Source organism: Stenella coeruleoalba (genome assembly GCF_951394435.1).
Source record: "Stenella coeruleoalba genome assembly, chromosome: 12".
Classification (NCBI taxonomy): Eukaryota; Metazoa; Chordata; class Mammalia; order Artiodactyla; family Delphinidae; genus Stenella; species Stenella coeruleoalba.
Window position 1 is genome coordinate 75550274 of NC_137158.1, and position 26753 is coordinate 75577026.

At 42.6% G+C, this 26753-nt stretch overlaps 1 protein-coding gene across 13 annotated transcripts in view; it reads left to right on the forward strand.

Moving 5' to 3' along the window:
* Positions 1 to 26753, forward strand: part of MTHFD1L (methylenetetrahydrofolate dehydrogenase (NADP+ dependent) 1 like) — a 227690-nt gene that overhangs the window by 128019 nt on the left and 72918 nt on the right. For all 13 annotated transcript variants that reach the window (XR_013830711.1, XM_079938749.1, XM_079938748.1 and 10 more), the window contains 2 exons: positions 19613 to 19720; positions 21850 to 22002. Coding sequence is in view for 12 of the 13 variants with exons in the window: in XM_079938749.1 (XP_079794875.1) it covers positions 19613 to 19720; positions 21850 to 22002 (261 nt within the window). In the remaining variant the exon portion in view is untranslated. The remainder of the gene's footprint in view (positions 1 to 19612; positions 19721 to 21849; positions 22003 to 26753) is intronic.

The following is a 26753-nucleotide window of genomic DNA, read 5'->3' on the forward strand; positions in this document are numbered from 1 at the left end:
GACAAAATGCTTTTGGATAAAACGCCCTGGTGCCTTTGCTTCTCTGCACAAACTGGGCTTCTGTGTGCTTTTTGCTATCATCCCAGACTCTATTCCACCAAGAATGTATTCAGCGCAGGATTGATGGCCTCTTAGTTCCTGCTCCAGCCCCGCCCTAGTCTTGTGTTACAGGAGAAAGACACCTGAGCTCATTGGAGAAATTGGAAATAGTGTCGGAGCACAGGGCATGATTGCTTTTGTGTGGGGAGTAGAAATCGTCTCAAAACCCCAAAGGGAAAGAGGAACAGCTCGAGAGAAATAGTGTTTACCTGACCTCAGTGACACTGTGAGGCCGGACAACTCGCAGAGCATGAGGCCTTCTGATGACGGTTCCATTAGTTAAAGCGCGAAACAAGCTGCTCCTCTGACTCGGGAGTCTGTGCTGAACTTTGCAAAATTGAGGGAAGCAGCCATTGTTCTCTAGAGAAAATTCTGCACCTCTTTTACCAGAGTAGCTTCTAATTCAAGAGGAGGCAACTTTTGTTCATGGTACTAGAGGTGGCTGTTGATTATTTCAGAATAAAAAAAAATTTTTTTATACAGCAGGTCCTTATTAGTTATCTGTTTTATACATATTAGTGTATATATGTCAATCCCAATCTCCCAGAATAATAATTTTTTAAATATGGAATAGAAGGCAGTGGCCTAATTGTTCAGAGGAAGTTTATCATGTGAGAACTGATATATTTAAACTTGCACTACTCTGCGTCATTTCCTCTCAACCGTTAATGATGATCACAGCCCCCTTTCCTTTTAAGGAACAGTTAGAAGTCCTCCCCAAGACCTATCTTTTCTATTATTACTTTTGGCAATTATATCTTTACAGGTGACCAATATATCTCCATATCTGCAGGCACCCAGGAAAACAGAATAGCAGATGAAAAAACGAACCTGTATTTACACTTTATTAGCTAACAAATCCCTCTTCCGTACATAATTTCAAGTATATCTCATCCAATCCCATGGGGTGTGTGAGCTCAACTCTGTATCTTAAATGCAGAGATAGGAGTTCAGAGAAGGTGAGGGACGTGCCCTGTGACAAATGGACGCTTGATGGAAGAAGTAATGTATTATAGTTAAAGGGGTCATTCAGAATTGAGTCCACATTTTTTTTTTTAATTGGAGTATAGTTGATTTACAATGTTGTGTTAGTTTCAGGTGTACAGTAAAGTGATTGTTATACGTATACAGATATTCATTCTTTTTTAGATTCTTTTCTCATATAGGTTATCACAGAATATTGAGTAGAGTTCCCTGTGCTATACAGTAGGTCCTTGTTGGTTATCTGTTTTATGTAGAGTAGTGCGTGTATGTTCATCCCAAACTCCTAATTGATCCCTCCCCCTTCCCTTTCCCCTTTGGTAACCGTAAGTTTGTTTTCCATGGCTGGGAATCTGTCTCTGTTTTGTAAATAAGTTGATTTGCATCATTTATTTAGATTCCACATGGAAGCAATATGTTATTTGTCTTTCTCTTTCTGACTTACTTCAGTATGATAATCTCTAGGTCCATCCGTGTTGCTGCAAGTGGCGTTATTTCATTCTTTTTTATGGTTGAGTGGTATTCTGTTGTATATATGTACCACATATCTTATTTATCCATTCCTCTTCCGGTGGACAGTTAGGTTGCTTCCATGTCTTGGCTATCGTAAATAATGCTGCTATGAACTTTGGGGTACGTGTATCTTTTCTAATTAGAGTTTTCATCTTTTCCTGATATATGCCCAGGAGTAACTATTTTTAGTTTTTTAAGGAACCTCCATACTGTTCTCCATAGTGGCTGTACCAATTTACATTCCCACCAACAGTGCAAGAGGGTTCCCTTTTCTTCACACCCTCTCCAGCATTTACTGTTTGAAGACTTTTTGATGATGGTCATTTTGACCTGTGTGAGGTGATAGCTCACTGTAGTTTTTATTTGCATTTCTCTGATAATTAGTGATGTTGAGCATCTTTCCATGTGCTTTTTGCCATCTGTATGTCTTCTTTGGAGAAACATCTATTTAGATCTTCTGCCCATTTTTGATTGGGTTGTTTGTTTTTTTGACATAGAGCTGTTATGAGCTGTTAGCATATTTTGGAGACTAATCCGTTGTCGGTAACTTCATTTGCAAACAGAGTTCAAATCTCGATGGGACCTCCCACTATGGATATAAATGTGGACAACTCTCTGAGCCTCAGCTTCCTTATCTATAAAATAGTGTCTGATATTAACACCAACTTCACCCAGTTGCTGTGAGGACCAAGTGAAATGTCCTGGAGTAAAATGCTGGGACATAGGGGGCTGGTAATCTATGTTAGCTCTTCCTTCTGTCACTTTCACTTCAGGAAGAGAAGGGGTTTCCTGAATTGACCTTCAAGAATTGTCTTGTGACTCAGGTAACCTGGAGGTCGGGCTGCAGGGTTGGTGTCCTGTTCAACTGTGTTAAAACCAGCAATTAGCAGCCCCTAGTGCACCAGGAAAGAAAGACACTCCCAAATTAAAGCAAGACATTTAGCATTCTTTCTCCATTAGAATTGGGAGCTATTCGTGATTTAATAGAAAGTCAGTAGCTTTTGCAAAGAATGTATGGTACCACCGAAAGTCCATCTGAATATTGTTTGTTAAATCAGGAGTGAAAGTTGAAAACCATCTCCACATCCCTCCATATCCTTCCTCTAAACTCGTAAACATTTAGACGTGTAACCTTGACAGCATGAGGAGATGGTGTTTGTTTTTATTAAAAGGTCTTTCCTGTTCCTTGTGTGAAGCCATTCTCTTGATCACAGCAGGGCTAGAAACAAGGGAGATCAAAACAGACCAGGAAGACTCCCTCTAGGGCCACAGCCAGCACCGCAGATTTCTGCACTATTGCACTTTCACTGCCTGTGTGTTTAGGAGTGTTTTCTCCCCTGCTGGCACGGGATTGAGGGTAGGGGAGTTCGTTGATTATTGAGGAATTATGTATGTTATATTTTTTAAGGATTCAAACCAGTTGTTGGTAGGGTTTTGAGTTATTCTTTAATTGGACTCTGGGCATCAGCCAGCAAACGGAGCCTCAAATTTTAAGGAAATAAATAAAAATGTATAAGTACTTGTATGTATGTATATAGAGTATTATGTGTGTTCGTGTGTGTATGTGTATATTTTTTTAAATTGTGGTAAAAAAACTATGTAAAATGAAATTTCCCATTTTAATCATTTTTAAATATATACAGTTCCATGTATTTAGAATATATAAAAATGTATACATAAATACTATATATGTAGTTTTAATTCATAGAACTTAAAACATACATCTCTGTATGTCTTTCGTATTTCATAGTAATTGCTAAACAACAGTCTAAGGAGAAGGGATGACCTTTCTTTTTTTATTTTTAATTAATTAATTAATTTTTGTTTTGTTTTTGGGGTTTTTTTGAATATTATTATTTATTTTTTTATACAGCAGGTTCTTATTAGTCATCACTTTTATACACATCAGTGTATACATGTCAATCCCAATCGCCCAATTCATCACACCCCCACCCCCACCCCATGCAGCTTTCCCCCCTTGGTGTCCATACGTTTGTTCTCTACATCTGTGTCTCAACTTCTGCCCTGCAAACTGGTTCATCTGAACCTTTTTTCCAGGTTCCACATACATGAGTTAATATACGATATTTGTTGTTCTCTTTCTGACTTACTTCACCCTGTATGACAGTCTCTAGATACATCCACATCTCAACAAATGACCCAATTTTGTTCATTTTTATGGCTGAGTAATAGTCTATTGTATATATGTACCACAACTTCTTTATCCATTCGTCTGTTGATGGGCATTTAGGTTGCTTCCATGACTGGCTATTGTAAATAGTGCTGCAATGAACATTGGGGTGCATGTGTCTTTTCGAATTATGGTTTTCTCTGGGTGTGTGCCCAGTAGTGGGATTGCTAGGTCATATGGTAATTCTAAATCAGTTTTTTAAGGAACCTCCATACTGTTCTCCATAGTGGCTGTATCAATTTACATTCCCACCAACAGTGCAAGAGGGTTTGCTTTTCTCCACACCCTCTCCAGCATTTGTTGTTTGTAGATTTTCTGATGATGCCCATTCTAACTGGTGTGAGGTGATACATCATTGTAGTGTTGATTTGCATTTCTCTAATAATTAGTGATGTTGAGCAGCTTTTCATGTGCTTCTTGGCCATCTGTATGTCTTCTTTGGAGAAATGTCTATCTAGGCCTTCTGCCCACTTTTGGATTGGGTTGTGTGTTTCTTTAATATTGAGCTGCATGAGCTGTTTATATATTTTGGAGATTAATCCTTTGTCCGTTGATTTATTTGCAAATATTTTTCCGATTCTGAGGGTTGTCTTTTCGTCTTGTTTATGGTTTCCTTTGCTGTGCAAAAGCTTTGAAGTTTCATTAGCTCCCATTTGTTTATTTTTGTTTTTATTTCCATTACTCTAGGAGGTGGATCAAAAAAGAGCTTGCTGTGATTTATGTCAAAGAGTGTTCTTCCTATGTTTTCCTCTAAGAGTTTTGTAGTGTCCGGTCTTACATTTAGGTTTCTAATCCATTTTGTGTTTCTTTTTGTGTATGGTGTTAGAAAGTGTTCTAATTTCATTCTTTTACATGTAGCTGTCCAGTTTTCCCAGCACCACTTAGTGAAGAGACTGTCTTTTCTCCATTGTATATCCTTGCCTCCTTTGTCATAGATTAGTTGACCATAGGTGCGTGGGTTTACCTCAGGGCTTTCTATCTTGTTCCATTGATCTATGTTCCTCTTTTTGTGCCAGTACCATATTGTCTTGATTACTGTAGCTTTGTAGTATAGTCTGAAGTCAGGGAGTCTGATTCCTCCAGCTCCATTTTTTCCCCTCAAGACTGCTTTGGCTATTCAGGGTCTTTTGTGTCTCCATACAAATTGTAAGATTTTTTGTTCTAGTTCTGTAAAAAATGCCATTGGTAATTTGATAGGCATTGCATTGAAGCTGTAAATTGCTTTGGGTAGTATAGCCATTTTCACAATATTGATTCTTCCAATCCAAGAACATGGTATATCTCTCCATCTGTTGGTATCATCTTTAATTTCTTTCATCAGTGTCTTATAGTTTTCTGCATACAGGTCTTTTGTCTCCCTAGGTAAGTTTATTCCTAGGTGTTTTATTCCTTTTCTTGCAATGGTAAATGGGAGTATTTCCTTAATTTCTCTTTCAGATTTTTCATCATTAGTGTATAGGAAGAGATTTCTGTGCATTAATTTTGTATCCTGCAACTTTACCAAAATCGTTGATTAGCTCTAGTAGTTTTCTGATGGCATTTTTAGGATTCTCTGTGTATAGTATCATGTGATCTACAAACAATGACAGTTTTACTTCTTCTTTTCCAATTTGGATTCCTTTTTTTTCTTTTTCTTCTCTGATTGCCATGGCTAGGACTTCCAAAACTATGTTGAATAATAGTGGTGAGAGTGGATATCCTTGTCTTGTTCCTGATCTTAGAGGAAATGCTTTCAGTTTAGAGGAAATGCTTTCAGTTTTTCACCATTGAGAATGATGTTTGCTGTGGGTTTGTCGTATATGGCCTTTATTATGTCGAGGTAGGTTCCGTCTGTGCCCACTTCCTGGAGAGTTTTTATCATAAATGGGTATTGAATTTTGTCAAAAGCTTTTTCTGCATCTATTGAGATGATCATATGGTTTTTATTCTTCAATATGTTAATATGGTGTATCACATTGATTGATTTGCGTATATTGAAGAATCCTTTTATCCCTGGGATAAATCCTACTTGATCATGGTGTATGATCCTTTTAATGTGTTGTTGGATTCTGTTTGCTAGTATTTTGTTGAGGATTTTTGCATCTGTATTCATCAGTGATATTGGTCTGTAATTTTCTTTTTTTGTAGTATCTTTTTCTGGTTTTGGTATCAGGGTGACGGTCGCCTCACAGAATGAGTTTGGGAGTGTTCCTTCCTCTGCAATTTTTTGGAAGAGTTTGAGAAGGATGGGTGTTAGCTCTTCTCTAAACGTTTGATAGAATTCACCTGTGAAGCCATCTGGTCCTGGACTTTTGTTTGTTGGATGTTTAATCACAGTTTCAATTTCGTTACTTGTGATTGGTCTGTTCATATTCTCTATTTCTTCCTGGTTCAGTCTTGGGAGGTTATACCTGTCTAAGAATTTGTCCATTTCTTCCAGGTTGTCCATTTTATTGGCATAGGGTTGCTTGTAGTAGTCTCTTAGGATGCTTTGTATTTCTGTGGTGTCTGTTGTAACTTCTTTTTCATTTTCAATTTTATTGATTTGGTCCTCTCCCTCTTTTTCTTGATGAGTCTGGCTAATGGTTTATCAATTTTGTTTATCTTCTCAAAGAACCAGCTTTTAGTTTTATTGATCTTTGCTATTGTTTTCTTTGTTTCTATTTCATTTATTTCTGCTCTGATCTTTATGATTTCTTTCCTTCTGCTAACTTTGGGTTTTGTTTGTCCTTCTTTCTCTAGTTCCTTTAGGTGTAAGGATAGATTGTTTATTTGAGATTTTTCTTGTTTCTTGAGATAGGCTTGTATAGCTATAAACTTCTCTTAGAACTGCTTTTGCTGCATCCCATAGGTTTTGGAACGTCGTGTTTTCATTGTCATTTGTCTCTAGGTATTTTTTGATTTCCTCTTTGATTTCTTCAGTGGTCTCTTGGTTATTTAGTAATGTATTGTTTAGACTCCATGTGTTTGTGTTTTTTAAGCTTTTTCCCCTGTAATTCATTTCTAATCTCATAGCGTTGTGTTCAGAAAAGATGCTTGATATGATTTCAGTTTTCTTAAATTTACTGAGGCTTGATTTGTGACCCAAGATGTGATCTATCCTGGAGAATGTTCCGTGCGCACTTGAGAAGAAAGTGTAATTTGCTGTTTTAGGATGGAATGTCCTATAAATATCAATTAAATCTATATGCTATGTTGTGTCATTTAAAGCTTCTGTTTCCTTATTTATTTTCATTTTGGATGATCTGTCCATTGGTGTACGGGAGGTGTTAACGTCCCCCACTATTATTGTGTTACTGTCAAGTTCCCCTTTTATAGCTGTTAGCAGTTGCGTTATGTATTGAGGTGCTCCTGTGTTGGGTGCATATATATTTATAATTGTTATATCTTCTTGGATTGATCCCTTGATCATTATGTAGTGTCCTTCCTTGTCTCTTGTAACATTCTTTATTTTAAAGTCTATTTTATCTGATAAGAGTATTGCTACTCCAACTTTGTTTTGATTTCCATTTGCATGGAATATCTTTTTCCATCCCCTCACTTTCAGTCTGTATGTGTCCCTAGGTCTGAAGTGGGTCTCTTGTGGACAGCGTATATATGGGTCTTGTTTTGTATCCATTCAGCAAGCCTGTGTCTTTTAGTTGGTGCATTTAATCCATTCACATTTAAGGTAATTATCGATATGTATGTTCCTATGACCATTTTCTTAATTGTTTTGGGTTTGTTTTTGTAGGTCCTTTTCTTCTCTTGTGTTTCCCACTTAGAATAGTTCGTTTAGCTTTTGTTGTAGAGCTGGTTTGGTGGTGCTCAATTCTCTTAGCTTTTGCTTGTCTGTAAAGCTATTGATTCCTCCATCAAATCTGACTGAGATCCTTGCCGGGTAGAGTAATCTTGGTTGTAGGTTCTTCCCTTTCATCACTTTAAGTATATCATGCCACTCCCTTCTGGCTTGTAGAGTTTCTGCTGAGAAATTAGCGATTACCTTTATGAGAGTTCCCTTGTACGTTGTCATTTTTCCCTTGCTGCTTTCAGTAATTTTTCTTTGTCTTTAATTTTTGCCAGTTTGATCACTATGTGTCTCGGTGTGTTTCTCCTTGGGTTTATCCTGTATGGGACTCTCTGTGCTTCCTGGACTTGGGTGGCTATTTCCTTTCCCATGTTAGGGAAGTTTTAGACTATAATCTCTTCAAATATTTTCTCCGGTCCTTTGTCTCTCTCTTCTCCTTCTGGGACCCCTATAGTGCGAATGTTGTTGTGTTTAATGTTGTCCCAGAGGTCTCTTTGGCTGTCTTCATTTCTTTTCATTCTTTTTTTTTATTCTGTTCCACAGCTGTGAATTCCACCATTCTGTCTTCCAGGTCACTTATCCGTCCTTCTGCCTCAGTTATTCTGCTAGTGATTCCTTCTAGTGTAGTTTTCATTTCAGTTATTGTATTGTTCATCTCTGTTTGTTTGTTCTTTAATTCTTCTCGGTGTTTGTTCTTTAATTCTTCTAGGTCTTTGTTAAACATTTCTTGCATCTTCTCGATCTTTGCCTCCATTGTTTTTCTGAGTTCCTGGATCATCTTCACTATCATTATTCTGAATTCTTTTTCTGGAAGGTTGCCTATCTCCACTGCACTTAGTTGTTTTTCTGGGGTTTTTATCTTGTTCCTTCATCTGGTACATAGCCCTCTGCCTTTTCATCTTGTCTATGTTTCTGTGAATGTGGTTTTTGTTCCACAGGCTGCAGGACTGTAGTTCTTGCTTCTGCTGTCTGCCCTCTTGCTGGTGATGTGATTCTATGTATATAAAACTCAGCATACTGCTAGTGTTGGACGGTGTCCTGCAGAGGCTGGGGGTGGCTGTGGCTCACCGTGAGGACAGGGACACTGGCAGCAGAAGTTCTGGGAAGTACTCCTTGGCGTGAGCCCTCCCAGAGTCTGCCATTAGCCCCACCAGAGATGATGACCTTTCTTTTTATGCCCTTATCCCTGTACTGTTGTCTCCTTCTCAAGGCCTTTGACCTCCTCTGGCTCTTTGCTGCTTGTCCTCAGACCTGCGCTTGGTCTGCCTGTTCCCACCAGTCCTTTCTTCAGCCCTCTCCTTTCCTCCTTTTGTGCAATTGAATGTTTGGCATGTTTTGTAGGAAGCTGTCCCTTATATTTCCAGTCAGTTAAGTATCTCATTCAGAATCTGTGTCTCTTCCCTGTGCTCTCATGTTCTGCTGTCTTATTTCTGGTTGAGCTTTGGTCATCCATCCTGAACTGCTTCTAACCCTTCCCTCATCAGCCTCTTCTCCTCTTGCCTCCTTTTCATGATTCAGCTCCAAATTCCCACACTGCCTCAATACCACATCCTTCTGCAAACACATCTTAGATCACTATCAAAACTAGATTGTTTCCAACACTGGCCTCTAGGTTCTTTGTCCAGACTCCTTTGGCCAGCAGTGTATCACTCACCTCCTTGGCCTACCCCTACCGCTGCCTCACCCATCTGTGTTTGACAGGTCTCTTCAGATCTGAACCTACTGTTAGATCCCACCCAACTTTCTCAATGCATCCTATTCAGCCCTTTGTGATTCTGGCAAGGCATCCCACAGCTTTGTCTCCTTGAAGCTAGAAATAGCACCTGATGAGAAAGGAACAGTGGTCTATATCTATTTCACTTGTACATGTCACAAGGATTCCTTTGATTTCATTTAAGTGCTTTCTTCTAATAAAAAATGGAATGTCACTATGGCAAAAGTTTCTAGAAATGCATTTCATCGAAAATTATGGGCCAAGCAAGAAAGACAGGGATGTAAAATGAACTGTCAAGGTCCCACCACGTGTTAGCTAGTCACCTTCTGCCATCATTCCATCCATCCCTTGGTCTTTCTGACTTAAATTCAGATGACACGAGAAGACTCAGTAGGGAAAGCATCCATTTTCTCAGCCTGAAAAGCAAGCAACATTATTTAAATATTATCACAGGTGTATTAAAGACCACTTGAAAAGGAAAACGACAACCTTAGGACTGGGGGAGGACATCACTCAAAACAGCACCGGCTTCCACTCACCCCAGGATCTGAGAGGTTAGGGATTTGTCTTAGCAATCATTTTATTTCCGAAAATGATTTATTTTTCCTTTCACGAAAGTAGTTTACTCCGCCCTTGAGTGAGACTTTTAATCTTAGACCAGAAGATTTTTCTTTGACAGCCCTGCTCCAGTAGATGAATGAGGGAGGTATGACTCCTGCCCAGGAAAACAGAGGCCAGGCTGCACCTCGTGTTCATTCATATTAGTCTCACAACACACTGAGGTTTGCACGTAACTTCATGCCAGGAGGAACAACAGGTGTGTCATACATGCATATCATTAGGCCAAGCAAGTGCTCAGGCCACTACCAGCCCTTCCCCCTCCTTTGGGTGAGATCATTAAAATCACCTATTCCTGTATATTGCTTTCTTTTGGCGTTGCTGTAATGTTCTGTTTAAGAGTATACAGCACAGGGCTTCCCTGGTGGCGCAGTGGTTGAGAGTCCGCCTGCCGATGCAGGGGACACAGGTTTGTGCCCGGGTCCGGGAGGATCCCACATGCCGCGGAGCGGCTGGGCCCGTGAGCCATGGCCGCTGAGCCTGCGCGTCCGGAGCCTGTGCTCCGCAACGGGAGAGGCCACAACAGTGAGAGGCCTGCGTACCGAAGGGAAAAAAAAAAAGAGTATACAGCACAGGGAACTCTGCTCAATATTTGTAATAACCTAAATGGGAAAAGAATTGGAAAAAGAACAGATACATGTATATGTGTAACTGAATCCCTTTGCTGTACACCTGAAACTAGCACAACATTGTAAATCCACTATACTCTAATATAAAATAAGAATTAAAAAACAAAACAAGGGCTTCCCTGGTGGCGCAGTGGTTGAGTCCACCTGCCGATGCAGGGGACGCGGGTTCATGCCCTGGTCTGGGAAGATCCCACATGCCGCGGAGCGGCTGGGCCTGTGAGCCATGGCCGCTGAGCCTGCGGGTCCGGAGCCTGTGCTCCACAACGGGAGAGGCCATAGCAGTGAGAGGCCCGTGTACTGCAAAAAAAAAAAAAGAATAAAAATAAATAAAATAAGCACTTTATTTTTAAAAATAAAATTTTAAAAAATTGTTTAAATAAAATTAAGAATCGAAAAAGAGAACAATAGTGAGGAAAAAATCCTCAACTAGGAGTAAAAATCTAAAATTTTCCCACTAGATGAAACAAAATTCAAATGAATTCATATTCAGTGAGCAAATTTTAAACACAAACCTCTGTATATCACTCAAGATTGCTCTGTTAGACACTATGTTGATCCCTTTGCATATTTGGTCCTATGAAATATAGTCCTCAAGATGTCCAACTACAGGAAATTGGAGAAAGAAAATTCCTGTGACCTGAAGTAAATCAAACTGAAGGCAAAAAACAAACAAAAACGAGTATACAAGGTCACCCTTGTGATTTGAATGTGAATTCCGTATCATCACTTCACATGGACAAATGCAGACTTTCTGGCGATGAGCCTTCTTTCCTTTCTCAGACCCCAGCTATCTCCAACATGTGTCCTGGTTGTCTCAGGAGAGCGAGATTCTTCTGGGATTCTTCTGGGTAGACCTGTTGCTCAGGACCAACAAGCCAGTGGGACGAGCCACTCCGGGAGCTGGCTCATGGCAGTCAGCACGTACACCTTGGGTAGCTCAGATGTGCTGGTTTCCAGCCAGCGACATGCTTTGTGTCAAAGACACAAGGGTCTGTTGTTCTCACTCACAACGCAGAGCTGCTCCCATGACACCAGGGTATGTTGTAGTGAAGCCCTTGCTCCTGGTGGAAGCTGGTTTCGCATTACATACTTTTATTTGAGGTACAGGAAAGGCCATTTACCACACTGCACTTGTAGATCACTGAAAATTCATGCTTCATTTTAAATACAAAATACAAATTGAAATAATTACTGTATGTCCAGAGATTTTTATTCGACTTATAAATTTACTAATTGATTCCTCTCCTTAAATATTTCATGAGCATTGAAGTACTTCAAGCCAACATCACAGCATAGGAACACTTAACTTATGTGAATTCCAATCTAGGCTTCGGTAAAACAAAAGAACAATGTAGTTTTCATTCAGTGTAATGGCTGAGGAAACAGCAGTGTGTTTCAGCGCTTCAACAGTCATGTGCTTAAGAGATAGTGGAATATTGATAGTAGAGTACTGTGTCATGTTTTCATGGGTCTTCTAAGAGACATTCAGGGCTGCTGGCTTTAGAACCTGACATCTAAGTAAGATGAGATGCCACTATATTATAAAGCCTTCATACTTCTTTATTTTCCTCAATTCTGTCAGCTTCATTTTTTTTAATTGAAGTATAATTGATTTACAATGTTGGGTTAGTTTCTGGTGTACAGCAAAGTGACTCAGCTATACACACACACACACACACACACACACACACATACACACACTCTTTTCAGAAAAGAATATATATATTCTTTTCAGACTCTTCCATTATAGGTTATTAGTAGATATTGGATATAGTTCCCTGTGCTTTACAGTAGTACCTTGTTGTTTGTCTATTTTATATATAGTAGTGTATATATGTTAATCCCAAACTCCTAATTTATCCCTCCCCGCCTTTCCCTTTTGGTAACTGTAAATTCGTCTTCTTTGTCTGTGATTCTATTTCTGTTTTGTAAATGAGTTCATTTATATCATATTTTTAGATTCCACATATAAATGATATGATATTTGTCTTTTTCTGTCTGAATTACTTCGCTTAGTATGATAATCTCCAGTTCCATCCACGTTGCTGCAAATGGCATTATTGCATTCTTTTTCATGGCTGAGTGGTATTCCATTTTATATATGTACCACATCTTCTTTATCCATTCAACTGTTGATGGACACTTAGGTTGCTTCCATGTCTTGCCTATTGTCAATAGTGCGACAATGAACATTGGGTGCATGTGTAATGAGTCCAGTGGTCTTTTCAAGAAGGATATGCTATCTAACTTTGAGTAACGTAGCTTCTATGAGCCTGGGTCACCACATCTACATAAGGAATGTGGTAAAGAGTGAAGACCCCTACATCCTCCAACCTACCTTCCTGGTGTCACTCAGCCAGGATTCTGGGTGGGCATACTCTAAGCAAAAGACCGTAGACAATACGACCCCCCATTCAGGGTTCTTTTCTAGAGCTAGAAAGAACTGCTGCCCAGTTCAGTAGCCACTGGTCATAGAAAGCTATTGACATTTAAATTAACTAAAATTAACAGCTCGTTTCCTCGGTTACACTAGTCCCATTTCAACTACTTACTAGCCACATGAGGCTGGTGGCTACTAGCCTGGAAAGCATGTTGTAGAACATTTCCATCATCACAGAAAGTTTCCATCGGAAAGCTCTCTTCTAAAGTATTTCAGTTATTTTTATACGTTTAAGAGGTTTGGGAGGAAATTAATGAATACGTTCAGAATTCTATTCTTGGTGAAGACGGAGGTTGAACATAATGTTAGTTCCCAAATGATCAAAGATCCTAGTATAGACGCCAGGCTTTGTGAATAGCTTATATGAGTATGTTGAGCATAGTACACCTAGAGTAGTCCCTCTTTCCAGAAAAAGCCTTGTCTTTGCTGCCATTCACACCTTGATGTGCGCCGTTCTCCTCGTGTGAAATAATCTTTCCTTTTATTGCTTATTAAGATCTTTCACATCCTTCAAGCACCATTCAAGTTCCCTTTTAGGTCTTACCAATTTATGCTGACTTCCGTGCCGTCCCCTGCAATCTGTGATCTTCCAACTTTAGTAGTAACGTAGAGGCGAAGGCTTTCTCACACGCTCCATTCCGTCACACTTTACTGTGTCATTGTCCCCACCCCATCAGACATTCTTTGTACACAAAATCTCCGAAATTCTTTGTACACCATGACATCTTGAAAGTACTTGCCACAGATGGTTGTTCATTCAGCAGTTGTTTGTGGAGGGCCTACTGATTGGAAGTTACTATCCTAGACATCAGGGGTGTAAAGAGGAAAGAGGTGGCAAATGGATAAATTTGTAAATATTTAGGAAGGTGGAGCAAAGCCAGGGATGATTAATGCATACCCATTCATAATTTATTTTACCATTTTATTTGTTTTATAAAAACTACCACTTAAAACGAGCAGCACAAGTGAATGTCAAGTTCAGATCAAGATTACTGGACATGAATTTGGCTTTTTTCTTTAAAGATTACACTGCTCCTCAAAATCGAGCAGAGAAACAGCAGGAGGTTCCTTTCCGGCTGTCACAATATAAACAAGGTATACAGTGGAGCTGCCTTATCAGGGCAGGTTTCAGTTTTTATATTAAACCCAAAAGTTGTGTTAACTGAGATGTTCTTTTTATTTATTTACTTGTACACATAGGTGAAAGAGAATAATTGTAGCAGGAGTCCCAAGAGAGTTTTGGTCTTGGGGTTTCTAGCTCCATGAGCTGAAGCACATTATTTATCCAGTGTGGGGCTGTGAGACACACACCAGGTGGTGATGGTCCCTCTCGTAGGCTCACTTTGGATAGCTTTGTGCATGTCGAGGCCGGCGAGGGAGTGTCATCTTTTCCGGGGCTGGCGAGGCTGAGGCTGGGGCATGGGAAGTGCAGGATACCGGGAGCTGGTCATGGTGGCTGCTGGGATGCTCCAGGGTCTTAAGGAGGGGAAACAAGTCGCCTGACTGGGACTCACTCACACCACCAGCCCCTGCTCCCCTGCTCTGCCTTCTGTTTGAGTCATCCTGTCATGTGTGGTTGCAGTTTTCCCATAGGAAATAAGACCACAACTACACAGTTCACAAAGTCAGCCTGGCACCTGCTTGAAATTTCCGCAGCACTTTCAAATAAACATTAGACAGGGGGCTTCCCTGCTGGCGCAGTGGTTAAGAACCTGCCTGCCAGTGCAGGGGACACGGGTTTGAGCCCTGGTCCGGGAAGATCCCACATGCCACGGAGCAACTAAGCCCGTGCGCCACAACTACTGAGCCTGCGCTCTAGAGCCCACGAGCCACAACTCCTGAGCCCGCGAGCCACAACTACTGAAGGCCGCGCACCTAGAGCCCGTGCTCTGCAATGAGAAGCCACCGCAATGATAAGCCCGCATGCCGCAACGAAGAGTAGCCCCCACTCGCCTCAACTAGAGAAAGCCCGCGTGCAGCAACAAAGACCCAAGGCAGCCAAAAATAAATATAAATAAAATAAATAAATTTATTTTAAAAAAGAAAACATTAGGCAGGAAGGCAGTTTAGTTGTTGATAAAAATGTGTATTTCCTTACGCCCCAAAGAATTGAAGTCTAGAAGAGAAATATTTGTCCGTTCCCGCCCCCCCCCACTTTTAGCATAGCAGCCTTATTCACAGGAGCAAAAAGGTGGAAACAACCCGTGTCCATCAGTGGATGAATGGATTTTTTTTTAGTGTGGTATGTCCATACAGTGAAATATTATTCAGCCTTTAAAAGGAAAGAAATTTGTAACGTGCTACATCATGGTTGAACCTGGAGGTTCATGCTAAATAAAATAAGCCGGATGCAAAAAGATACATACTGTATGATTCCACTTATACAAGGTACCCCGAGTAGACAGATCCATAGAGACAGAAAGTAGGAAGGTGGTAGCAAGGGGCTGAGGGGAGGACAGAATGGGGAGTTAGTGTTTCCTGGGTACAGTTTTAGTTCTGCAGAGTGAAGGGTTCTGAAGATTAGCATCACAGCAACAGGAATGTGCTTAACAGTACAGAACTGTACACTTGAACATGATAAAGATGGTAAATCTTCTGTTACGTGTGTTTTACCACAATTTAAAACTAAATATATGTATTCCTTGAAAAAAATTTCGTGTTTAAAAACTAAAAATAAGTCAGTTAAATACCCACTCACACGAATTCCTTCATTGTCATCCATTTGCTGTTACCTTGTTCACGTGTGAGTTTTTTTCAATTATTATATTATAGAAAAGTCACGCTCACTTTTCCTTTTCAGATCAATCTAGAGCTCAGTAAATAGTGCATTCTGTTCATTAAATGTGTCATGAGTAGTACTAATCTGTCTTGTTGTTGTTTTGTTTCACTTCCAGGGAAAACGTAAGTCTTTAGTTAGCCCTCTTGCCCTCGCGCCATCATAATAATATTACGTAAGGTTTGTGCAGCGTGACATTTGTAACACACTGCGTGGCTTCAGTGCTTGCAGTGAAATGAGTACAGCAGCATATCCACCTCTCCCACTAGGAATGAGGTTGCATGATTCAGCCAAATCTAAGGGGCTGCGTTCTTCCTTAGCTCTCCTGTCCCACAGCAGCCCACGAACCCCCCACCTGAGCTGTTCTGGAGGGCTGGAGGAGCCCAGATGAACCAGGTTGCATGGGACCTATCACACTGCTTGGGTGACACCATATTCTGTGAGCTGCCTTCCCCTGAAAAAGCGTCACTGTCACATCACATGGAATCCTTGCTTTGTCAACAGGAAGGTCAGAAAATATTTATTCCATTTATTCAACTGTATATTGAGAGCCTACTCTTGTAGTCCAGGGGCTGTACTGTATCCCACCTCTACGTGAACAAGAGGTGGTCCTTGGCCTCAAAGAGTTTATAGGCTATTCTCAATTCTTCAGCTAACGAACATGGAATCTTTTACATTAGAAGTTACACTCAAGGTTTTCTCTAGCCCAGACTCAACTTTGCACTCGTGCGGTAATTCTGCAACAACCCGGGAGCCATACTCGGCTTACCCTGAACTCTGCCAGAGTAAAACAGCTCTGTTATTATAGCTTTTCCTTAAACATTTCCTTCTGATTTCTGTCCTTGCTTCACCTTCTGCCTTCCTGGAAAATAACGATCATTTCTTTCTAGAGTTGTCCCTTCTAGAGGTGGAGAGTCTTCTTTTTTTCTTTTTTTTTTTTTAAAAGAATCAACTTTATTTATTTAGTTTTGGTTGCGTTGGGTCTTCATTGCTGCGCGCAGGCTTTCTCCAGTTGTGGCGAGCGGGAGCTACTCTTCCTTGCGGTGCGCAGGCTTCTCATTGCGGTGGCTTCTCTTGTTGCGGAGCACGGGCTCTAGGCACGCGGGCTTCAGTAGTTGTGGCACACGGGCTCAGTAGTTTCGGCTTGTGGGCTCTAGAGCACGGGCTCAGTAGTTGTGGCTCGCAGGCTCAGTAGTTGTAGCGCACAGGCTTACTTGCTCCACAGCATGTGGGATCTTCCCGGACCAGGGACTGAACTGGTGTCCCCTGCATTGGCAGGCGGATTCTTAACCACTGCGCCACCAGGGAAGTCCTGAAGTGGAGGTTCTTCTCTGATTTCTCTTATGACATAGTTTACAAAAGGCCCCTTGCCACCCGGTAGATTTCAGCATCAGAGTTTGATCCTGGCACTGTTACCATCCGAGGTCCATCAGTGCATCCCAGCAGGGCATGGGCTTTGCTAGCAGCCACTCATTGCCAGGCCCTGCTGAACCTCTGGTGCCACGTAACACCCAGGGCAGAGCAGTACAGGGCTATCGGATGGCAAAGAAGAGAACGCCCACGTGTGCTCGAGGACGGTCAGTACAGGCTTCCTGGAGATGCTGGCCTTTGAGATAGATCTGAGAGCGCTCAGGGAGTTTTAGCAGAGGTGATCTTGAGTTTTTCTTACTTACGTACATTTTAAGAAGGTTAGACTTGCAGTAGACTGGAGGGGGGTGTTAGAAGTGAAAAAACCAGTTAGGAAGCTGTCGTGGTAGGCGAGACCTTTAACATCTCAACCAAGAGCACTTTGAAGGGTCGTCTTCCCCACGTCCTCACCCACGCTTGAAATTCTCATACTTTCAGTCTTGCTGATCTCACGGTTGTAAATTGGTTTTTCATCATTTTAATTTGCCTTTCCTTGATCACTAATGAGATTGGGCATTTTTTCATATTGTTATTAGTCACTCTTTTGCCTAGTATTAAATATTTGTTTGTCTTTTTCTGAATTTGTGGGAGTTTTATGCATTCTAGTAACTAATCTTTTAAATATTTGCAAGCATCTTCTCCCAGACTGTTCCTTATGCTTTATCCTTATTTCTGATGTCTTTTTTTTTTTTAATACAAGGAACTTTAAGTTTTGATGTCAGATCTATAAATCGTTTCCTTTAAGGCGGAGTCTGTTGTTACCTTGTTTAAGAATTCCTTCCGTACCTCAGGATAATAAAGAATTCCCCAATTTTTTCCCCCAATATGTAGAGTTTTGATTTTGAAGATTTTGCCTTTGTTCCATATTGGACTTATTTAGGGGCCTGGTGTGAGGCAGGAATTTAATTTTATTTCTCCAGCCAAAAGTCAGTTGAATAGTCAGTCCTTTCCCTGTTTTGTGCCATGTCTACTATATACTGTCCCACACCTGCTGAGGTGTCCTTCTGTGTTCTTTGTTATCTTCCCTTGATTAATCATCTCGTCCTGTGCCGATACCACATGGAATTAATCAGCATAGTTTTGTAGTATGATTCATACCTGGAATGGCAGGTCCCTTATCTTTGTTCTTTTGGTTTTATTTATTTTTGAAGTTATCTTACCTATTTTTGCCGTTACTCTTCATTAGGAATTTTAAAATTGGTTGGCCAAGTAACCTAAGTGCTCTTGGGATTTTTATTGGAATTGGATTGAACTAATAGATTAAGTTTGAGAGACCGACCTCTATTCAGTATTGCATCTCCTCACCCATGAACAAAGTATTTCTCTCCGTTGATTCAGATCCTCTTTTATGTCCTTCAGCGAAAGATCATAATGACTTGCACCTTCATTTCTTTTTTATTTGTTGAAACATCCAATATTTCAGTTCCAGACCACAGAGCAACTCTACAGTAATAAAAACTGTAGTAATAAAAAATACATTTTAAAGTAATTTGGGGTACTATCGATTGGCAGAGCAGAGCTAGCTTTTATTTTCTCCTGTTAGGTATATATCAGCAGTAATTCATGCAAATTTGCCACTGCCCAGCAAAGTCCTTGAGGGGGGCCATGAGAGGCTTCTGCCCCTTGGCTGACGTCCATTCCGTCAGCACTTGGTCCAGCAGCCCTTCACTGAACAGTACATCCACCAACCATCTTCATTACATCTATGTGTTTTCTACCCCCAGTGAAATTAGGAACAATTTTGTCAAATGCTTTGCTTGAATTAAGAATCACTTTATCCATGGCACATCCCTTCCCTACTGAACCATCCTTGTTTCTGAAGAGGCCACTTTTAGTGTTTCACTAGCAACCTATATCCAAGCGTTGCATCCAACACTGTGGAAGAGTTTTCCATCTCCTCCACACACACTTATTTGCCCATATCTAGTCTTCTCAGATTTGTCCCATTCTCCTTGTTGTCTCGTAATTTGTTAAAGTGACACTAGGTTCAACCTCTGGTTTTCCAATAAAGTGTTTGATCACATTAGCATTTATATTAAAATCTCAACCCATTCCTGCTCACCAAAAAAAATGTGTCCTTTAGAACTGCTACATTTCTGTCATATAACCCAAGTTGAGACCCACTTAAACACCAGCACTATTTAGTTAGGAGACTTATGTTCTGGCTTAAAAGATCACTAAAAAGCATAGTATAAACTTCGTTAAAGGATGCAGTGGATAAGAATGATTCAACTTGATAAGCAGCCTCTGAACAGGTTGAACATCTAAGGCTTCTTACTTGCTAGTTGATCTCTGATCTGAAAATTTCAGGACATTAAGGATGATAGAAGAGAAAAGTGTTTGCTTCAAATACCGCAGTTGATGAGGAGGGAATCTGGTAGTGAATTTTAAGCAATTACAGAAAATCTCACTAAGCTCTCCCGTAATTCTTTAACCAGCTTGAAGTTAACGATTTTGTTGTCATTTGTGTTTTCCCAGCTTCCGATTGTGGAAAAGATAAGAACCATCGCCCAGGCTGTCTATGGAGCCGAAGATATTGAACTCTCTCCGGAGGCACAATCCAAAATAGATCGTTACACGGAACAGGTAAACGTTGTGCATTTAGGGGGGAAAATCCAGCTTAGGCTTTTGAAATTATTCACCTTGACTTGAGAGCTGGTGTACGTCCCACCAGCTGAACTTGGCTTAATCTACTCTGTGGTCTACAAAAATTGAATGAATGTCCTTGGGTAGGACGTTAACTGTAATTATGGTGAGAGTACATACATCATTGACTTTTCTGGTTATAAATTTGTCTAATACAGGTAGTGTCCCTGTTTATCTGTGTGTGTGAGATCTTCAGCCCCTGCTAGTCAGCCAGAAACATTGAAACTGTTCCTGGATGTGCAGCAGTGGAGTCAAGAGTTAAATAATCTGTAGTGCTTCCTCTTACTGTCTTAAAAACGGTAGCGTGGTGCCAGGTCAGTCAAAGAGGACGGCAGCACATAGAGTCGGGGGTGCTTGGTATTCTTTCTTATACAAGTGCTTCATCGGCTTGGTGGTGAGATTGTCCACAGTGGCTGAAGGCTCCATCGCCTTCTGCCTTGCACATGGCCAAGATTCAGCAGCGAGAGTCTAGTCCTGTAATGGTTATGTCGAACAGGCTCCACTGCGGCGCGTTCGGCCACCTTAACCAAAGGGGCCATGTGCCTCAAACACCCCCTCCAGTTTGCTGTGATCAGATAGAAGTCAGAGCTCTTCAGGAGCTTGCTGGCAAAAGAGCTTCATGATGAGTATCACTGATCTATTTTTTTTTAATCCCCCAACTCCTAAATTCTATTTTTAAAGCATATTTAATATTTTGTCCTGTGCTACCAGCACTAGCCAGGGTATTCTCCCAGGTTTGGTAAGATAGTCGGCAATTCATTTCTTCTTAGGATTTTCCAAGAGCTTAGAATGCTCTTGGCTTGTGCTTTTTCATAAATGATCCTCAGACATTGCTGTACACACTGGCATTGTTCTGCAGTGAAATTTTCACTCATGTGCAATGAAATGAGTAAAATAAGGTCATTGTCATGAGGTGATTTTTTTAAATAACTTTTTAATAATGCTATTTAAGGACTATCATTGATTCGAATATTAGGTCCTTCCTGATGTTTTCTCAGGCTTAAAATCTTCTTTCTTTTGTGAAGTAATACAGTGATGGTATATAGCATATTGGGTTCTTAAAAAATATATTCTTACTGGCAAACTTTTAAATTGGCAAACCCATATCAGTTCATAAAAATTATGTCAATATTTGATTGATCTCTGAAACCCACAATTCTGGGCACCATTTCTGTAGGGCAGTTGTGATCGCCACCCAGCAGATTTCCGATCCGTATCTAAGAGTAAAGGGAACACCCCACCCCCAACCCCCGTTGATAGTACTCTGAAATCTTCCAAATAGTTCTAGGTTGAATCATAAGAAATTCTGTGTGGGTTACCTCTGAAGATTGCATTCCTTTTATCTCTGTCTGTCCACCGAGGGAATGTTCCTTAAAAGTTATGCGTCAAGTATGTGGTTGCAGTTAATTAGCAAAGTCTCTAAGGAGGCACTGTGTACCCTTAATCGGGACCAGGCAGCGAGGACACTGTCCTTTTTGTGAGACCCCACATGTGACTGCCTCCCCTTTCACCTTTGGAACTCTGGGTCAGGCATCGCCTTTGGTCCTTAAAAATAAGAGGCTTAAATAGTGACCTCATCTTGGTTCATATAATGTAATCGCAGATCAAATAGCCATGATTCATAAAACAACACAAAGAGGCTCTTTGCTTCCTGACAGCCTCTAAGAATGAGCGAACAACGGGACTAAAAAGCCTTGTCACAAAGCCTTTCTCCAGATTACCTTTCTGAGTGCCGGATATTAATATCCTTAGAAAGTGGTTTCTACAGCTGCTGCTGCTGCCTGCAGTTATTTGCTTGCCTGCAAATAGCCACCTTTTCTTCAAAGACACACATAATGCTGCCTTTCTGTAACAAGAATTATCCAAAGTAAGTAATCGACACCCTCAACTTGCCAGGTGATGATCTCGTGCAGATGAGTTTTTGTCCCATCTTCTTGTTCAATGAACAGGCAGTAACAAGCACTGTTGTATGTGTGGATCTGAGTCGTGGGGATTCTGTGGAGTGCGGGTCAAACAAGTAGAGATGAACGTTTATGCTCAAGGAACACCTTTCCTTTCCTTTCTTACAGGGTTTTGGAAATTTGCCCATCTGCATGGCTAAGACCCACCTTTCCCTGTCTCACCAACCTGACAAGAAAGGCGTACCCAAGGATTTTGTTCTACCCGTTAGTGACGTACGGGCCAGCATAGGTGCTGGGTTCATTTACCCATTGGTTGGAACGGTGAGTGTGTAACATTCTCCAGAAACCTTCCGCAGTCTGTGTTGTCATGATGCCTGAAATCCTTATGCTCTGGGAATGCCTTACAGATTGGGTATTGGGAAGTAATTAATAGTATTTGCTCTTTTCCTAAATACTCTCTTCCACGGTGAAAAATGCACCTGCCATCAGGGTTTGAATTTTTCTTTTCTTTATCTTTTTTTTTTTTTGCGGTACGCGGGCCTCTCACTGTTGTGGCCTCTCCCGTTGCAGAGCACAGGCTCCAACGCGCAGGCTCAGCAGCCATGGCTCACGGGCCCAGCCGCTCCGCGATCCTGCGGCATGTGGGATCCTCCTGGACCGGGGCACAAACCCGTGTCCCCTGCATCAGCAGTTCCTAATCTGCCCTGTCTTCAGGATCCCTTGAGTCATAAAGTCGATTCCCCCCCTCATAGAACATAGAAGACAATAATTTGGGAGGAGCCAGTCTGCTGTTGAAGTGGTGGGGTGGCTTAGTGTAGGGCTTCCGGATCTTCACATCACTGCCCTGAGAATGATAAGACTTCACTGCGGTGGGATAGATGGAGGCCACCACCATGTCCAAGAGGCAGGACCAGCCCCCCACCCCAGGGCTGGGGAGATCAGTCTTTCAGCCTTCACCTCTTTGTCAGCACATTAAGGGGGGAGCTCTGCCTAAGAAAATGAGCAAATCACATGAGTTCTCGTTTTTGACCTTGTTGTGACGGGACATTGTTGCTATGGGATGGTTATTGTTATTTCAAAGCTTCTCTTTGGACGGAGGGGAGATAGCACGGAAGTGAAAGCTTATCAAAGCACTTAAAATCCACGATGATAGGCTTAGTACATAAAATGCTTCATTATAGCCACACAGAGAGATGGTGGTTTCCCTTGGTTTGTCTTCTCATCATGGGACGCCCCTGGATTGGATTCAGCACAAAAAATCTTGATCATCTCTGTTGCTGTCATTGTTGTTACAAGCTGATCAAGTCCAGACAGGAAACATAGCAATTTTTAAAATAAGCCATGTGGCTCTGTTGTTTAGGCAGTGGATGGGTAAAAAGTGCATAATGAGTACAGAGTTGCTTGCCTTCATGTTTACACGTTGCGTCTGATATTGGGCAAAGTGTTTTCAATAAGCGTTTTTTGAATTCTTAATGCCTGTGATGCACAGAGATACTAAGAGGAGTAGCTGTGAGGATATACTAAGAGGAGCAGCGGGCTGAACAGCACGGAGGCATCCAGTACGTGTGGGGTTGGTGTTGGCATTTGAAATATTCTCAGGGCACCGGGGAGGCAGTAGCTATTTCTTACCAGGTTGGGGGCAGGGGGTGTGTGGAAGAAAAAGAGAATCAACCTCTGAACTGGGGAAACGGTGAATTTTGACTCAAAGGCACAGAAATACATGGGACCCTTCCCAGCGTGGTCCAGTGTGGCTGGAGCTGGACAGGGGCTGAGAGGCTGAGAAATGGGATTAGGGTAGCAACACCAGGCCAGACTGTTAAGGATCTCAGCTGCCATCTTAAAGACCTTGGGTTTTATCCCATGCACACTGGGGAGTTACAGTAAGATGGGTTTCATGCCTGGTTTTTATTCTTTTTTTTTTTTTTTTTTGGCCGCGCCACGTGGCTTGCGGGATCCTAGTTCCCCCACCAGGGATCGAACTTGCGCCCTCAGAAGTGAAAGCCCAGGGTCCTCACCACTGGAAAAGAAAAATGTCTGATTTATATTTTAGAAAAACAGCTCTGGTAGCAAAGTGGAGAATGTTTAGAGGAAAGAGAACCAGACCCAGGGAGACATCGGCTGAGGCCAGAGGTAATCAAGGTTGGCATGGCAGCTGTAGAAGTAAATATGGGGAGTGGAGACGAATTCGAGGTATATTTTTATTTATTTATTTTGCGGTACGCGGGCCTCTCACTGCTGTGGCCCCTCCCGTCGCGGTGATCCGGACGCGCATGCTCAGCCGCTGTGGCCTCTCCCTTCGCGGAGCACAGGCTCCGGACCTGCAGGCTCAGTGGCCATGGCTCACGGGCCCAGCCGCTCCGCGGCATGTGGGATCTTCCCGGACCGGGGCACGAACCCGTGTTCCCTGCATCGGCAGGCGGACTCTCAACCACTGCGCCACCAGGGAAACCCTCGAGGTATATTTTGAAGGTAGCCACCTGCACGTGGGGCTCGGGGCAAAGGACACTTTTGGCCTGAGTGTAGACGGCGATGCTGTCCGTCACGGAAGGAGCACAGTCAAGAAGACAGATGGGCAGAGCCAGAAATGCGTCTGGCCAGGACGTAGAGAGCTGAAAGGGCTTATAGGATCTATAAAATGATCTGTGAATCCATGAGAAATACAGACACAGCACTCAGAAGAAAGGAACAGGCAGGAAGAAGGCCCTGAGAGCTTTAAGAATATACATGAGGGTGGACACAGGGGAGAAGCAAGGATATGCACGAGAGAAATAAGCGGTAAAGGATGGTACTAGGAAAACTGCCATGTTTCCGGAGCCAACGGGGTAACAGGAGCCCTCGAGGGTCTGGGCAGAACCATCGTAGGCGGCACAGGGAGACCAGAGAGTAACCGCAGGAGCTGGCGGTGGAGATTCCCATTGAGGGAGGCACAGCGACGGTGCTGGAAGAGAGAGAAGGGTTCAAATAAAACAGGTTCTGAATGGTAATTTTAGAAAAGGTGCAACTGAAGGTAAAAAAAAATTCAGATCAGTGGTCCAGGGGGCAGATGGGGAGAGGGGACAGATTGCAGAGGAGCACCAGCGACCTTTTGTGGGTGATGGAAATACTCTATATCAGCGGTCCCCAACCTTTTTGGTACCAGGGACCAGTTTCATGGAAGACAGTTTTTCCACGGATGGGGGAGGGGGGACGTTTCAGGCCATAGTGCGAGCAATGGGGAGCAGCAGATGAAGCTTCGCTCGCTCCCTTGCCGCTCACCTCCTGCCGTGCAGCCGGGTTCCTAACAGGCCGCGGACTGATACCGTTCCATGGCCTGGGGGTTGGGGACGCCTGCTCTATATTTTAATTGTGGTGGTGGATCCATGACTGTATACGTGTGTCAAAACTCATAGACCTACACGTTTTTAAAGGGTAAAATTTATTGAGCATAATTTAATCTTATCTCAGTTAACAAAAACACGAGGAGAGCTTGCTTTATATTCCTTAGAATGGCCTCCCTGACGGCAGCTCCTCAGGGCCAAAGATCTGGTCTTCAGTCCATGAAGGCCTTTGCTTAGCAGAGCACAGCCGGGTAGTACCCGCCCAGAGGGACCAGGGACAAGCGGCCACGAGGGTCCCAAAGAGCATGGAACAGTGGACACAACTGAGGAGGGAATTAGCTGAGTTCCTAATCTGCCCTGTCTTGTCCTGCACAGATTTGAAATCCTACAGTAGTTCTCCCAACAGATTCATTCATTCAGGGGACTTGCACATGGCCCTGTGCTCCATGCCGTGGGGAGCCCCCAGTAAAGCAGCTTTCTCCACTTCAGGCAGCTAGTAAAGGTAGATAGAAGGGAATTAACAAAGACAGTGGTTTGGTATAAAAAATCGTGAGTCAATAAATGATACCTTCTGAGTATCTGAGCATTTAAGAGTCATTAAATACCAATCATAATTTTAAATCTGTGGGGTCACTAAGCAAATAGTTGCTTGTGAGTCTCCTCCCACCTCAACTAATACCCTCACATCCACAGCCTTGTAAGACCAGTTCTGGAAAGCCAGGGTTCCATCAGCCACAGCTTGTGTGTGTGTGCATGACCACGAGTCCATCCCTCCGCCCCTCTGCTCCTCCTGGACGCCGGGCTGGTAGTTAGAAAATGAAGGTGTGAGCAGTCCTCGAGGGGTGGCCTCCGGCTGCCTGGGTTCCCTGAGGAGGTCCCGAGCCTCCACCCCCGGGTGGAGCTGTAAGCGGCAGGGCCCCGGTAAAATCCTCCAAAACAATCACGTGAGGAGCGAGGAAGGAAGCAGTTCCTGGAGGTCAGGAAGCATCACGTGGAGGCGGTGACCTGTGGTCTGCTTTCTGTGACAGAGCAGGAAGCCGCTGGTGTCCGGGGCAAACGCAACGCAGGAGGCCAGGATCGCCTAATAAGGGCTGGTATTTACTTTTACTTGACCCCGTCCGGGGCCCTGCCACAGTCTGTGAGAATGCTTCTAAGATTCATCATACGTGTGGGAGACCCAGTGTAGTAATTTCCTGCTGAGATGACCGAGGCAAAGGGGGATGGGGACACTGGGGGGGCCTGGCTCCTGCAGGTGGGAAAATTCTAGCCTGATGAATCACCCTGACTCAACACGGGCTTATTCGAGTGCCTCTGAAGCACACATCCGTCTCTCCCCTCCAGGAAAAAAGCCCGAACTGAGACCTCAAAATCAGAAAGCCCCTCCGTTTTTCTGCATGGCTCGTTCATTCATTCACGCATTCATTTATACCTGTCGGGTGGGAGGTGCTGTAAGCCACATGGGGGTGAACGAGCTCCAGTCCTCTCCCGAGGGGCCTTACGGCAGATGCTGGAAGGAAAATCATACACGTGCAGAGCACCGTGGGCTTTACAGCAGAGGAGAAATCCCTTCTGGGGTGTCCTCAGGGGACGCCCGTCCTCCTGGCTGCCTACTAGGTCTGAAAGTGGAGGATCTCAACACAGGCATGCCCCTCCTCAAACAATGAACATCTCCAGCTCTGCTGACTTTGGCAGATCGCACGGTGAAGTGCTGGAGAGTTTGGTTTTTTCCCCTCCAGATTTAGTTTTCTAAATATT